Genomic DNA, 14,313 nt, shown 5'->3' on the forward strand with positions numbered 1-14,313 from the left:
TGATGTTGTTGTTGATGTTTTTGATGTTGTTGTTGATGTTGTTGGTGTTGTTGTTGATGTTGTTGGTGTTGTTGTTGATGTTGTTGGTGGTGGTGTTGTTGATGTCGCTGTTGATGTTGTTGGTGTTGTTGATGTTGTTGGTGTTGTTGATGTTTGTGGTGTTGTTGTTGATGGTGGTGGTGTTGTTTATGTTGTTGGTGTTGTTGTTGTTGTTGCTGCTGTTGGTGGTGTTGTTGTTGATGTTGCTGATGTTCATGATGTTGTTGTTGATGTTCATGATGTTGTTGGTGGTGGTGTTGCTGTTGTTGTTGATGTTGCTGTTGATGTTGGTGTTGTTGATGTTTGTGGTGTTGTTGTTGATGTCGCTGTTGATGTTGGTGTTGTTGACAATACTGCGAAAACATCTCCCATTTAGGCAAAGGGATTTCTCTATTACCTAGCCATTATATATATATATATACATTATATATATACACACACACACACACATATATATATATATATATATATATATATATATATATATATATATATATATATGTATATATACCTACATATATATATATATATATATATATATATATATATATATATATATATATATATATATATATATATGTGTGTGTATGTATGTATATATATACATATATATATATATATATATATATATATATATATATATATATATATATATATATATATATATATATATGTATGTATGTATGTATAAATAAAAATGTGTACTAACGCATGAACTGCATTTGTGTATGTAATTGGGTTACTTTTTTATTGTGGCGTTATTTTGATACCTTATTTCCTGAGCTGGCATCGATGTATTTGCCACTGGATTAGAAATACCGTCATGATAAGAGGACAGAAACATAAAGTTAGTCAGGTCTATACTTACAAGTATAGATTTCAGGACTCAAAAAAGTACGGAAATAAAAAAGGGAATTATCAGGCACTGCAGGTTGCAATGACACTTTACCTGTACTGTGCATGCTGCACCCATCGACCACCTCCAATCAACAGGAAACGCGATTCCTCATTGTTAAGATAAACTTTATTACTAGATTAACCTTAATCATTTTAAACATACATTTATTAGTACCAATATCAATCATTTCTTAAAAAGTATGTGTTATATTTATCATAATCTACCTGTACTACTTACTCTGAAAATAGTCAAATTGATATACAAGTTGTTTATAACGGAACCGCCGTAAGCTTTGGCCGCGGATCGTCATCAGGCATTCGTAGCGATAACAATTTTAATGATAATGATCATAATGATAATAATAATAATAATAATAATGATATTAATTATTATAACAATAACAATGGGAACTATTTACTAGTAAAGTCATAAGATGATAAATAAGAAGAAAGGGAAAAATACATGTAAAACTAGCGAAACAAAAAAAAAAAAAAAAAAAAAACTATCAATGAAACGAAACACTGATAAATGCTTGGGAGAAATAAATGGCAGTAACGAAAATTGAAGAAAATAAAGAGTAACAGAGAACGAAGAAAATAAATAGTAATGAAGAATGAAGGAAATAAATAGCAACGGAGAATGAACAAAATAAATAGTAATGAAGAATGAAGGAAATAAATAGCAATGAAGAATGAAGGAAGTAAGAAGCAATGAAGAATGGGTGAGTGTTTCATGCGCAGGGTGGTATGAAGCGATGGTGTAGTAGTCTAGTTAGTGTTAAGTGCTTTGCATACTTTCTCGCTCGCAGCTGCCACCGCTGGCTAGCTTAGTGCGAAAAAGGGAGCAGCTCTGCATAAGCCTCCCCTGCCAGTGCATAGCCTCTCCATCATCGAGAACCCTGCAGTGCCTCCTCGTGGCCTCCCATGGAAACTGGGTAACTTGCGGTTCCAGGCTAAACTGAGGGGGATCTCAGAGCAGCAGGAGGTCCTAGATGTTCAGGGTCATGGCCCACTGGCGTGTGGACACGCCCTGGCCCTGTACCAACCCCTGGCCTTAATCGGAGGCTCAGGGGAGGTGGGCCTTGCCAGTCCTCCTCCCCCTAGATATTAACCAATCGACAGTGTTTGATATAGTTAGAAATGCTGGGAGGGAAAATGCTCCTCCCACCCAGTAAGAGGCGGGCTGTGGGTCCCGTTGGGAGAGCGACTGCCGGGACGCAGGATAGGAGCGAGAACTACTTGTCCCACCTGCATTCTGGCAGTCGCCAGCCTGGAGTGAATCTTTTGGGGGAAAGCCTTGTGGAACCCCGTAGGTGGATGATGGGTCCCGCAGCCTGCCGGCCCCTTTTATATGGAGTAGTGTCGGTGAGGGTAGCAGATGTGGCATCCACCCAGAGCAACTGCCCAAGGCTAAATCTCAGTCCGTTTGCGTCATGATGACTGGTTGCCTCTGCTGTCAAGGGAACTGGGGAGGCTGAGAGTGGAGGTGGCTGTTATCTCAGAGGTGGGAAGACTTAGCAGCAGCATGATCAGTGTAGGTGGGTACACTTATTACTGGTCAGGCCGCAGCGACGGTCACCATTTCCAGGGAGTAGCCATGGCCATTTCCAGCAGACTCCAGCCCTCGATAGTAGAGGTTACTCCAGTCAATGAGTGTATAATGGTTATGAGACAAGCTAGCATTTGGCTTCATGTCTCTTATTGCTGTGTACGTTCCTATCGATGTTTGTAAACTTGACGTGAAAGAGATGTTCTAGGCCAAACTAGCATCTGTGTCAGACAGGTGTCCCTGGTGAGATATCTGTGTTGTTCTGGGTGAGTTCAATACAGTATCTGGCTGTGATCAAGCTGACTACAAGATGTCTGTTGTCCCCATGGTTCGGGAGCTGGTGCCGGCAGCGAGAATATCCTCCTTTTCCAGGACTTTGCAAGGTCCCAGAAATTTAGGATTTCTGGCTCCTGGTACCAGCGCCCAGACCCACATCGCTGAACATTACAGTGATATGGGTAATACAGCCAAGGAGATCGATCCCATACTCGTTAGCACTCGGAGGATCCTCCAGAATTGCAGGATGTATAGGAGTGCCGAGTTCTGTGGTACTGTGGTACATAGATTGGTGGTGGCTACCCTCCGGGTCCATCTCAAAACTCAAAACTACCCAGCGGTCCAATGATCACGCCAGGGTGTTTCACTTGGACAGGTTGAGGGAGGGGTAGTGTGCCCGGGGGTTTGCTGAGGCAGTCTCTGGTCATTTCGCAGCCCTCGACAATCTGATGGATCCTGTATTTCTGTGGGACACCTTAAGTGTGAAACACTTGATGCAGCCCAAGAAACGATTGGTGAACGCCCGAGAGCAAGATGAAATTTCATCTCACAGGAGACATTGGATGCCACATATGCTTATCGTGCAGCTCGTCTGACAGGGGATTGGGATTTGCACCATTCTCAGGTGCACAGAACTCGGTCACTGTTAAGAAGGGACATGGAACAGTTTATTAGGAGTCTTGCAGAGGAGGTAGAAGGACATTTCTTAGTAAATGACCTTCGTCCTACATACCAAGCCCTGAGAAAGCTGAACTCCAAGCCCTCTTCACAGATGACAGCAGTTCGCTTAGTAAGTGGCCAGATCATCTCAGATCATGTTGCGGTGCAGGAGCGTTGGGCTGAGTATTTTGAGCAGTTGTACCAGGTTGACCTATCAACCGTTAACTTGGATGCAGGGAGTGCTGATATTCCATTGCCAGAACCACCCATCAGTGAGGATCCTCCCTCCCTAACCGAAGTTAGGGGGCGATCTCCAAGCTGAAGAGTGGTAAAGCAGCAGGTAGATGCAGCATTCCAGCTGAACTGTTAAAGGCTGGTGATGAACCTATGGCGCGGGGGTTGCATGCTGTCCTGGCTGGCATCTGGCGGTCTGGTACCATTTCCCCTCACCTGTTGAGGGGTGTGGCCATGCCTCTCTGGAAGGGGAAGGGGGACCTGCTATAAAGTGTGGTGGGGTCTGTCAAGCTTCTTTCCTGCTAGTTCAGGAGTGAGGTAAGGCTGTCCTTGCACCAACACTTTTCAACACTTGCATGGACTGGATACTGGGCAGAGCTACTGTTCATAGTCATTGTGGAGCAACACTGGGCAATATCAAGGTTACCGACCTTGACTTTGCTGATAATGTTGCTATTCTGTCTGAGTCTTTGGAATCCTCAGTGGTGGCTCTGGATGCATTCAGTAATGAAGCGAAGCCCTTGGGTTTAGAGTTCTCCTGGACCAAGACCAAGATCCAGGACTTTAGGGACTTGCTAGAAAAACCTGTTCAATCGGTATGTGCTTGCGGTGAGGACGTTGAAGTCACAGAGAGCTCAACATACCTTGGTAGTGTAGTCCTTAACTCTGGGCTGTCAGACCAGGAAGTCAGCAGACAGATTGGCCTGGCAGCAAGGGCCATGAACTCTCTCTACAAGCGTATTTGGAAATGTCAGTACTTGTGCAGAAGGACCAAGCTACGGGTTTTCAAGTCCCTGATAATGCCAATTTTGCTATACAGTAGTGAAACCTAAACATTATCATGCGCCTTGGAGTCATGTCTTGATGCCTTTTGTAATAGATCCTTGCGCCAGATCATGGGGTACTGTTGGCGGGACCATATGTCAAACCAACGGTTGCACCGTGAGACTGGCATAGGACCTATTACCTGCACAATCCGAGATCGCCAACTCAGGCTATACAGCCACCTGTCTTGCTTCCCTCAGGATGATCCTGCCCACCAGGTTGTCTCTGTTCGAGACAGCCCTGGGTGGAGGAGGCCTGTGGGACGACCCAGGAAGTCATGGCTTGGGCAGATCAATCAAAAATGTTGTGAGGAGCTTGAGATGGGCCGAGTCCCTGCCTGGCGGCTTGCCATGAGGGACTCTCGCAGGTATAAGCAAAGGGTGTGCGCCCCCATCGGCGTTAGGTCCACGAGGATGATGATGGATGAAGGGAATGAGAAGCAACGAAGAAGGAAGAATATAAATAGCAACAAAGAATGAAGGAAATAAATAGTAAAGAAGAATAAAGGATATAAATTGCAATGAAGAATGAAAGATATAAATAGCAACGAAGAATGAAGGAAATAAATAACAAAGTAAAATGAAAGAAAGAGAATGTAATGTCATTTACCACAAATCCGTGGATCCTCATCGGCCCCGTCGGGACACTGCTCGACGCCGTCACACTCGCAGGCGGACGTCACCCCGTCGGTGCACCGGATCAGCTGCAGGCCTTGGGGGCATGTGGGCGGGGGGGGCGGCGTTGTTGTTGCCGCTGTTGATGTCGCTGTTGATGTTGTTGGTGTTGGTGTTGTTGTTGTTGGTGGTGGTGGTGTTGTTGATGTCGCTGTTGATGTTGTTGGTGTTGTTGATGTCGCTGTTGATGTTGTTGGTGTTGGTGGTGTTGTTGATGTTGATGTTGGTGGTGTTGATGTTGTTGATGTTGTTGGTGTCGTTGTTGTTAATGTTGTTGATGGTGTCGTTGTCGATGTTGTTATTGCTGCTGTTGATGTTGTAGAGGATACGGGTGTTGTGGTTGTTGAAGACGTTGACGAAACTGCGGGCAAATGACCTCAAACCTTAATTTTTTCCCCAATTAAACAAATGAAGTTTTTTTTTTCTTTTATCCATTATATATATATATATATATATATATATATATATATATATATATATATATATATATATAATCAATGCACGAACTGCGTTTACATATGTAATCTGGTTGCTTTCTCTTGGTGGCGTTACTTTGATGCTTCATTTTATGAGCTGGAATTAACGTATTTGCCACTGGATTAGAAATGCCATCGCAATACGAAGACAAACACAAAATTATCCGGATCAATTTACAAGTAGGAAGACATTGGGGCTCAAAAAGTACGAAAATATAAAGGGAAAGTATCATGCACTGCAGGTTGCAATGACACTTTACCTGTACTGTGCATGCTGCACCCATCGGCCACCTCCAGTCAACAGATTTAATCTAATTCCTCTTTGTTAAAGCAATAAGATTTTTATTAGAATAACCTTGGCGTTTTTTAACATACACTAATTAGTACTAATATCAATATTTCTTTAAAAAGCTTGTTACCTTTAATATAATCTAACTGCACTATTTACCCCAGAAGGTCAACTTGATTTACAAGTTGTTCATAATGGAACCTCCGTAAGGTTAGGCCGCCGACCGCTCTCAGGCAGCCGTGGCGATATAATATAATAATAATGATCCTAATGAAAAGATAAAGGATAATGATAATGAATATTATAACAATAATTATAACAAATAAAAAACAAATATCAAAACATTAAGGATGATATATAACAACGAGGAATAAGATTACTATGTAAAAAAAAAATAATAATAATAATAAATAAATTAATTAATAAATAAATCTTATCAATAAAACAAATACCGATAAACGACTGGGACCAGATTCAGTAACATACGATCGTAAGGGTTTTACCAGCAGCCATTTACCATTGCGTTTACTAGTGATTGTAAAGCGGGGTTCATGAAGAAATGGTAATTTGGATCAGCTGAGTTACAATCGTACATCGACTCATTCTAATGGTAGCCAACAAAGGGCTCTCATATAACATTTCCACCAATAAGAGAGCGCTATACATAATCTTTTAGGTTCCTTCGGTCAATCATGTAACATGTAAACAGAATAAGACACAGCGAGATATTTAAAATAATCTAAAGCTAAAACACTATTTAAGCACATATATATTTATTTTATAGATAGGAACCAACACATACACCGTTATATTACCATATTATTGTTTACCTCAAACCAAAGAGACAGTCCAAACAGTTTTTTTTATTTATCTATTTTTCATCATTGTTAAGGAAAGAACTGGACCAAACAAAATTTCAATTCATCGCCATCTGTCGTCAAAGGAAGTATTTCAAGCTTGTTCTTGTTCATACTTTGGAGTTTATTGTCAAAATGTCGACGACACAGAAATTGCTATATTCGTTTAGCGTTAGTACTGCCAGTTCATATATCAGCAAGGTAGTTTTCTAAAACATTTGTTATAATTATGTCAGAGAATTCTTTGAGTTCACTTATCTATCGATTCCATACATTCTAGTATATTATAGGCCTATAATCTTACGAGAATTTGTGTGGATTTTATTCTTGCTAGTTTTATGTGAAATTTACATTTCTTCGCCATTTCCGTATTGTGATATCTGTTTACCATCATATTAGTTCCATCAGGTAAACAAAAAACAAACAAACAAAAAAACTAATACTTTGCTTAGATATTAATTTTTGGACGAGATAACACGTGCTGACATCGTCTTCCCAGAAGTTACCAGTGTTCTGACCACTGGTAAAATTTGCGATGGTAACTCCGATGGCAAGTTGAATGCCACCGCTGTCTGGTTACCATGGTAACTATAGTTACCAGTGATTTTACCATCGTAAGTGCGTTAGTGAATCCGGGCCCTGGAGGATAACACTAGTAACAAAAAAGCAACGAAGAATGAAGCAAATAAATAGTAACGAAGATTGAAGAGAAATAAATAGTAACGAAGAATGAAAGAAATAAATGATGGCGAATAATGAAGGAATTAAATAGTAACGAAGAATGAAGAAAATGAATAACAATGAAGAATGAAGGATATAAATAGTAAAGAAGGATTAAGTAAATAAATAGTAACGAATTATGAAAGAAAAAAATAACGAAATATAAAAAGTAAATAGCAACGGAGAAAGAAGGAAATGAATAGCAACGAATAAAGTGAATAAATAACAATGAAGAATGAAGGGACATAAAAACAAAGAAGAATGAAGGTTATAAATAGCAACGAAGAATGAGGGAAATAGATAGCAACGATGAAGGAAATGAATTGCAACGAATGAAGGAAATAAATAGAAAAGAAGAATTAAGTAAATGAATAACAACGAATTATGAAGGTAAAAAATATTAATAAAGTATAATAATAAATAGCAACGAAAAATGAACGAAATGAAAAGCAATAAATGAAGGAAATAAACAGTAAAGAAGAATGGAGGATATAAAAAGCAAAGTAAAACGAAGGCAAGCGAGTCGCATCGAGAAGCGCAACGCGTGACGTCAGTGTTACCACAAATCCGTGGATCCTCATCGGCCCCGTCGGGACACTGCTCGACGCCGTCACACTCGCAGGCGGACGTCACCCCGTCGGTGCACCGGATCAGCTGCAGGCCTTGGGGGCATGCGGGCGGGGGGGGCGGCGTTGTCGTTGCCGCTGTTGATGTTGTTGGGGTTGGTGTTGGTGTTGTTGATGTTGTTGGGGTTGGTGTTGGTGTTGTTGATGTTGGTGAGGTTGGTGTTGGTGTTGGTGTTGGTGTTGGTGTTGGTGTTGTTGTTGTTGTTGATGTCGCTGTTGATGTTGTTGGTGTTGGTGTTGGTGTTGTTGATGTTGTTGGGGTTGGTGTTGGTGTTGTTGATGTTGGTGAGGTTGGTGTTGGTGTTGTTGTTGTTGTTGATGTCGCTATTGATGTTGTTGGTGTTGGTGTTGGTGTTGTTGATGGCGGTGTTGTTGTTGTTGTTGTTGGTGTTGTTGATGTCGCTGTTGATGTTGTTGGTGTTGTTGATGGTGGTGGTGTTGTTGTTGATGTCGCTGTTGATGTTGTTGGTGTTGTTGATGTTGGTGGTGTTGTTGTTGGTGTTGGTGTTGTTGATGTTGGTGGTGTTGATGTTGGTGTTGATGTTAGTGTTGGTGTTGATGTTGGCGTTGTTGATGTAGGTGTTGGTGGTGGTGTTGATGTTGATGTTGATGTTGGTGATGATGATGTTGCTGTTGTTGATGTTGGTGTTGGTGTTGGTGTTGATGTTGTTGGTGTCGTTGTAGAAGTAGGTGTTGTTGTGGATGCCGATGTCGTCGCTGCGGATGAGTGACCTCGAAACTTCATTTTCTTTCCCCGTTCAAGTATATGGAGCTATCTGCTATTTGGCCATTATGTATATATATATATATATATATATATATATATATATATATATATATATATATATACATATATATATATATATATATATATATATATATATATATATATATATATATATATATATATATATATATATATATATATATATATATATATATATATATATATATATGTTTGGCTTTTTGGACATTAATCTTAACAGGCAATGAACAAGTAAATTACTATATCTTTAAATTTTGATAAAAGGAAATGAAGCAAAGGCAATATAGAATAATGATGATAATAACAATAATGCTACCGATAATAATGATGATATTAGTAACATTACTAATAATTATATGATAATCATGTTACTAATGCGAAAGGAAACACGATCGAAGCAAGCACTGCAAAACTAAAACCATCACCTAAAGTCAAAGCTAAAACGCAACAAATCAGTCAATAAATAAACCATCAATCATTTTTTTTCTTGGGGGGGGGGGGGCGGATACATAAATATTTGAGGCAAATCATAAAGCGGTCATGTTTTTTAATGGAAAGGATTTTCGTAAAGGAGAGAAAACGTGCTGTGCGAAATATTGTTTACTGGTCTGCTGTGCCTGTGTGTGTGTGTGTGTGTGTGTGTGTGTGTGTGTGTGTGTGTGTGTGTGTGTGTGTGTGTGTGTGTGTGTGTGTGTGTGTGTGTGTGTGTATGTGTGTGTGCGTTTGCATGTGCGTGGACGGGTGCGTTTGCGTGCGCGTGCGCGTGGCGTGTGCGTGGGCGCGTGCGTGCACATGTACATGTGCGCGTGTCCAAATGCGCATCTACGATATGCACCTCGTTCGTTACGAATGAAAACTACGAAGTGAAAAACATCAAAAGTTTTTTACAGATTCGATGCAAGAAAGAAATGTAAATCTAAAAATTCCAAAAGAATACACATAAGCGGATAATTGGGGAAAAGGTATACAAATGCAGTAACAGTTAGGAGGGCCTTATCGATGGAATAAAGAGAAAAAAGCGGGGGGGGGGGGGGTACATCCGCTACGTGAATTTAAGGCTAAGTTAAAATGTCGAACTGAATCGTGTTGTCTCCGAATCCCTTCACGAACACATCGCTCGTGGCAGGATCCAGAGCTGTCGGACGGACGGAGGAGCCGGGGCGGCGGCGCAGGGAAATCCAGCGGAATCTCAGTCCTCCCCCGGTTCAAGGCTGGAACAAGTCCCGCCGAAGAGCTGCCTCGCCGTTCCAAAAGACACCGAACGACGCAGTCCCAGCGATCGCAAAAGGCGGTCATGAAAGTGGAAGACGAAACAATAAAGCCAGAAAGGCAGAGAAATACGAGCATGGAACCATGAAGCAGCACAATAAGAGTGAGTATTAAATGGGGGACTTATCTACCGTTTGAGCCGCCCTCAGCCTCGTCCTCCCCTTGGAACACTCCCTCACACCGCCACAGCAGCAGGCGTAGGTCGTGCCATCATCACACGCCCTATGTTCCTAGGTCGTCTGAACGTGTCGTTCAGACGACCTAAGGGTAATTATTCGTTAATTTTCTTGTCATGCCGAAAGCTTTTCCTTTCATTTACTTTATATCGCTATATATACACCTTCACGAGGGGCATTTCGCTGCCCAAAACAGCGTACGGGATTTCCGGGATTTCTGAAATCTAAAAAAAAAAAAAAAAAAAAAAAAAAATCACCAGGATCAGGATTTCCAAACAGATTTAAAAAACATTAAATCATCGTAAATGTTTCAAAAGTTAAGCTATTAGCTGTCGGAATCCACTACTTTATCATAAACATGAATTTATGTTACTTTAACTCATCTAAAAAAAAATTCCATTTTTCTTTTTCATCTTAATCAGATGGATTAATCTCGGGAATAACTTTTTTGAGCCTCGTTTAAAGCAATTCGCTCCCGGAAATAGCCATAATTACTTGGATATTTGATCGTTTTAAAAGGAGCAATTCTTAAAAAAAAGTGGGAATAGGCGATTAAAGTGAACTCACTTGACCTTGTTTGTTCAGGCTGTCTCAGAATCGGTTGTCTCCTGCGCACCCGGGCTGGGAAGTCGCCATTAGTGACTCGAGCCGCTCCTCTTGAAATCCTTTCTCAAGCGTTACAATAAATTCGATCTATACTTAGTAATTACAATCTTCCTGCATTTAGTTTTTCTTTCTTAACCCTTACGACTACATGGCGATGCGATTTACCTTTCAGCTTCCCTATTTAAGGTTGTATCCATCAACTCCACTGCCACTGACGTCATCACCTATGCGAACGGAGATCCTAGTATTCTCCTTACAACTTACAACTCAAGAAAATGAATCCTACATGTTTTGCATTTCTCTCTAGTGTTGAGGGCATCATGCGTTGAAAGGTGAATGTGAAATGTGTTCAAAGAACAGACAACAATTTCCTTAGGATATTCAAATATACGCATGAACACATGCGTATCTATCTATACATACATACATATCTACAAACGTGGTTCTGTAGCTTCTCTGAAACATTTTCAGACATCCTCACCCATGTTTGTCCTTTATGCTCACATTATTGGAAACTGTTGAAATAGCATTTTGTATTAGCCTCTAGGTTGGGACAGATGCTCATATTCAGAGACACCGGAAGACCTTTTTGGTTGGTAGTCCGGAATTGCTGTCCTCCACCTGTATGGGGCAGAGAAATGGCATGCCTGCTGACGGATGGGGTAGAACACGGGCGTGCCTGCTGACGGATGGGGTAGAACACGGGCGTGCCTGCTGACGGATGGGGTAGAACACGGGCGTGCCTGCTGACGGATGGGGTAGAACATGGGCGTGCCTGCTGACAGATGGGGTAGAACACGGGCGTGCCTGCTGACGGATGGGGTAGAACACGGGCGTGCCTGCTGACGGATGGGGTAGAACACGGGCGTGCCTGCTGACGGATGGGGTAGAACACGGGCGTGCCTGCTGACGGATGGGGTAGAACACGGGCGTGCCTGCTGACGGATGGGGTAGAACACGGGCGTGCCGACGAACCGGCGAGTTGCTAGTGAGGGACATCAGTTGCTTGTTTGAGAAGAAGCACGGTGATCTTGCGTGGGAGCTCCTGTTCTGTGGTGGTCGAATTTTGTGTTTTGTGGGACCAGAGTGTGAGGTTGGTGAAAGGTGTTTTTGTCGGGGTTAGCACTGTTTGGCACTTGATTTATTGTTTTGGTTTGGCACAAGTGATGGACATAATAGTGAAAGTTTCCACACCCTCGCTAAGTCAAGAGAGGGGTCTAATTAAGGTAAACGAGTGTTTTTTGCCGTTTTATTTGAAGCTTCCATATATGTATATACATATATATATATATCAGCATATTAAGTAGCTTTATGATTTTCTATTTTTTTATGTTAATGAAATAACAATCTTCCTTTTTCAAGACTGCATTTCAGATTAAATTTCGATGATTCTGTGCTTGTTGCAACCATAATCCAACAGCACGCAATGTATCTAGGCGTTTAGGTATTCAAATTGTTACAAAAAGGTCTTGTCAAGAAATGGACGACGTCCAAATGTCGGTTGGTTAATGATAACGAAATTCACATGAATCATCGGAGAAATATAGCTGAACTATAAATTAGATTCTAACTTAGAGACTGGGATACCGATTCAGCATAAATGTGGATTCATTTCTCTCGATTATTTGAGGTGAAGTTACCGTCCAAGGCGGCGAGACAGAGGCATAATTTCCATGTGCCTTTTACACCAGAAGTCCAGGCCACTCGGAGCTCTCCTGAATCACAAACCCCCTCTAGAACCCCTAGTCTAAAAGGGGGCCCTTAGGACTTGGGCTTTGAGCCCAAAGGTACGCCTCTTGAGGCAGAGGAGACATCAGGGTAAGGCAGGTGGAGGACGAGAGACGATCTAGGAGTTTCAGTTAATTTAGCTAACCTGCACATATTTGTTCGCACACAAACACTATGGTTTGCGTGCCAAGATCTACCTGGAAAGGCGCCCAGCTGAAACGGAAGCGAAAGGCAAAAGGGGAAGACTAAAAACAACAAAGAAAAAGAGAACGTTTGCCGCTTGAGCCGCACCTCGCCCTCTGGTGCTCGCGCGAGCGCCTCGCTCAGTCGCAACCGATATTCACGTTCCCCGCGTTATACGACCGTTTCCTTAGTCTTGCACTCGCCCTTCCGTTTCGCCGTGGCAGTCACTTGCGCCACCTTTCATTTCACCGTTCTTTATTTTTCTCTCACACGTGTGTTACGCATGGGACACATTAGGAAGCAACAAGTAGAAGAAAATGCTCCAAAATAAGACACTCGCTTCAGGACCACATCTCACCGCATCGCATTCGTAGAAGCTTTCCCCAGTCTGTTCGGTCGTTGTGTGGACTTGTTTGTCGCGTGTATCATGGTAAAGTGTGTTGCCTGGTGTCTAGTTCTATACATCAGTGAGTAATAAAAAGAGAGAGAAAGAGAAATAAAGAAAGGAAATGAGAGAGAGCCACAGCCACAGACAGAAGGACAGTAAGAAAAGATAGAATATTTCATGAAATGTATATGCAAATTTGACACATGCGATTTTTGCGTGTAAACAAGCATGAAAGACAACACGTGTGCATTAGGTACTCACCGCAACCTTCCTCGTCCGAGCTATCCATGCAGTCTATCACGCCGTCGCATTTTTTTGTATAAACAACACATCTTTCAACGTCACACATGAAGGAGTTTTCATCACATCCTGTCACGATGAATAGACTAGTTTATTAGTCACGTCATCGAGAAGTAGCGCACGTCGCTTGTCGTGTTAGAATGTTGGGAAAGTGTAAGTGCTTTGTGTATATTGGTTCCGGTGTACCTGTGACGATGGCCATGGACAGAGTAAACACAAGACACGCGACAAGACAAGTAGGATTTTTCACGCACATGCATGCGAAGCGGAGAAGTAACAGTCAAACGAATGATGGCGGTTTAGAGAGAGAGAGAGGAGAGGAGAGGAGAGAGAGAGAGAGAGAGAGAGAGAGAGAGAGAGAGAGAGAGAGAGAGAGAGAGAGAGAGAGAGAGAGAGAGAGAGAGAGGGTGGGAGGATTTGATAAAAAACAGAAAACAGGTGACACTTCCTTATTAGTTTATGGAGTTCCAAAACCAAACGCATAAGAGAAAGAAAGAAAAAAATGAGAATGATACCAAAAGAAGGGGCAGATATTTGATAGTCATATGGAATAAGCAACAAAGGAGCACAGATTCAAAAGAAAAAAGAAACATTGCTTCATTGTGTGTTTTTAAAGGTAATGAACATGAATGTACAGTGTATGCCGGGTACATGGACGGCCAACATCTGTTTCATGCATTAAACAGAAAAGGTCAATTGCTAAAAACAATGTATATACAGATATATAACATATTTATCATATAAACCAATGCCCGAATTAGATTTGGAATTTGGA

The 14,313-nt window shown here is 41.6% G+C and overlaps 1 protein-coding gene across 1 annotated transcript in view; it reads right to left on the reverse strand.

Annotated features, from left to right (window-relative positions):
- Nucleotides 1-252: 252 nt before the first annotated feature.
- LOC138861136 (mucin-2-like) overlaps nucleotides 253-14,313 on the reverse strand; it is a 19,589-nt gene continuing 5,528 nt past the window's right edge. The window contains exons 4-7 of the mRNA XM_070119989.1: nucleotides 13,500-13,607; nucleotides 8,057-8,839; nucleotides 5,090-5,515; nucleotides 253-392 (exon numbers count right to left, since the gene is read on the reverse strand). Coding sequence (XP_069976090.1) covers nucleotides 274-392; nucleotides 5,090-5,515; nucleotides 8,057-8,839; nucleotides 13,500-13,607 — 1,436 coding nt within the window. The 3' untranslated portion in view covers nucleotides 253-273. The remainder of the gene's footprint in view (nucleotides 393-5,089; nucleotides 5,516-8,056; nucleotides 8,840-13,499; nucleotides 13,608-14,313) is intronic.

This window comes from Penaeus vannamei, unplaced genomic scaffold (genome assembly GCF_042767895.1).
Source record: "Penaeus vannamei isolate JL-2024 unplaced genomic scaffold, ASM4276789v1 unanchor1011, whole genome shotgun sequence".
NCBI lineage: Eukaryota > Metazoa > Arthropoda > Malacostraca > Decapoda > Penaeidae > Penaeus > Penaeus vannamei.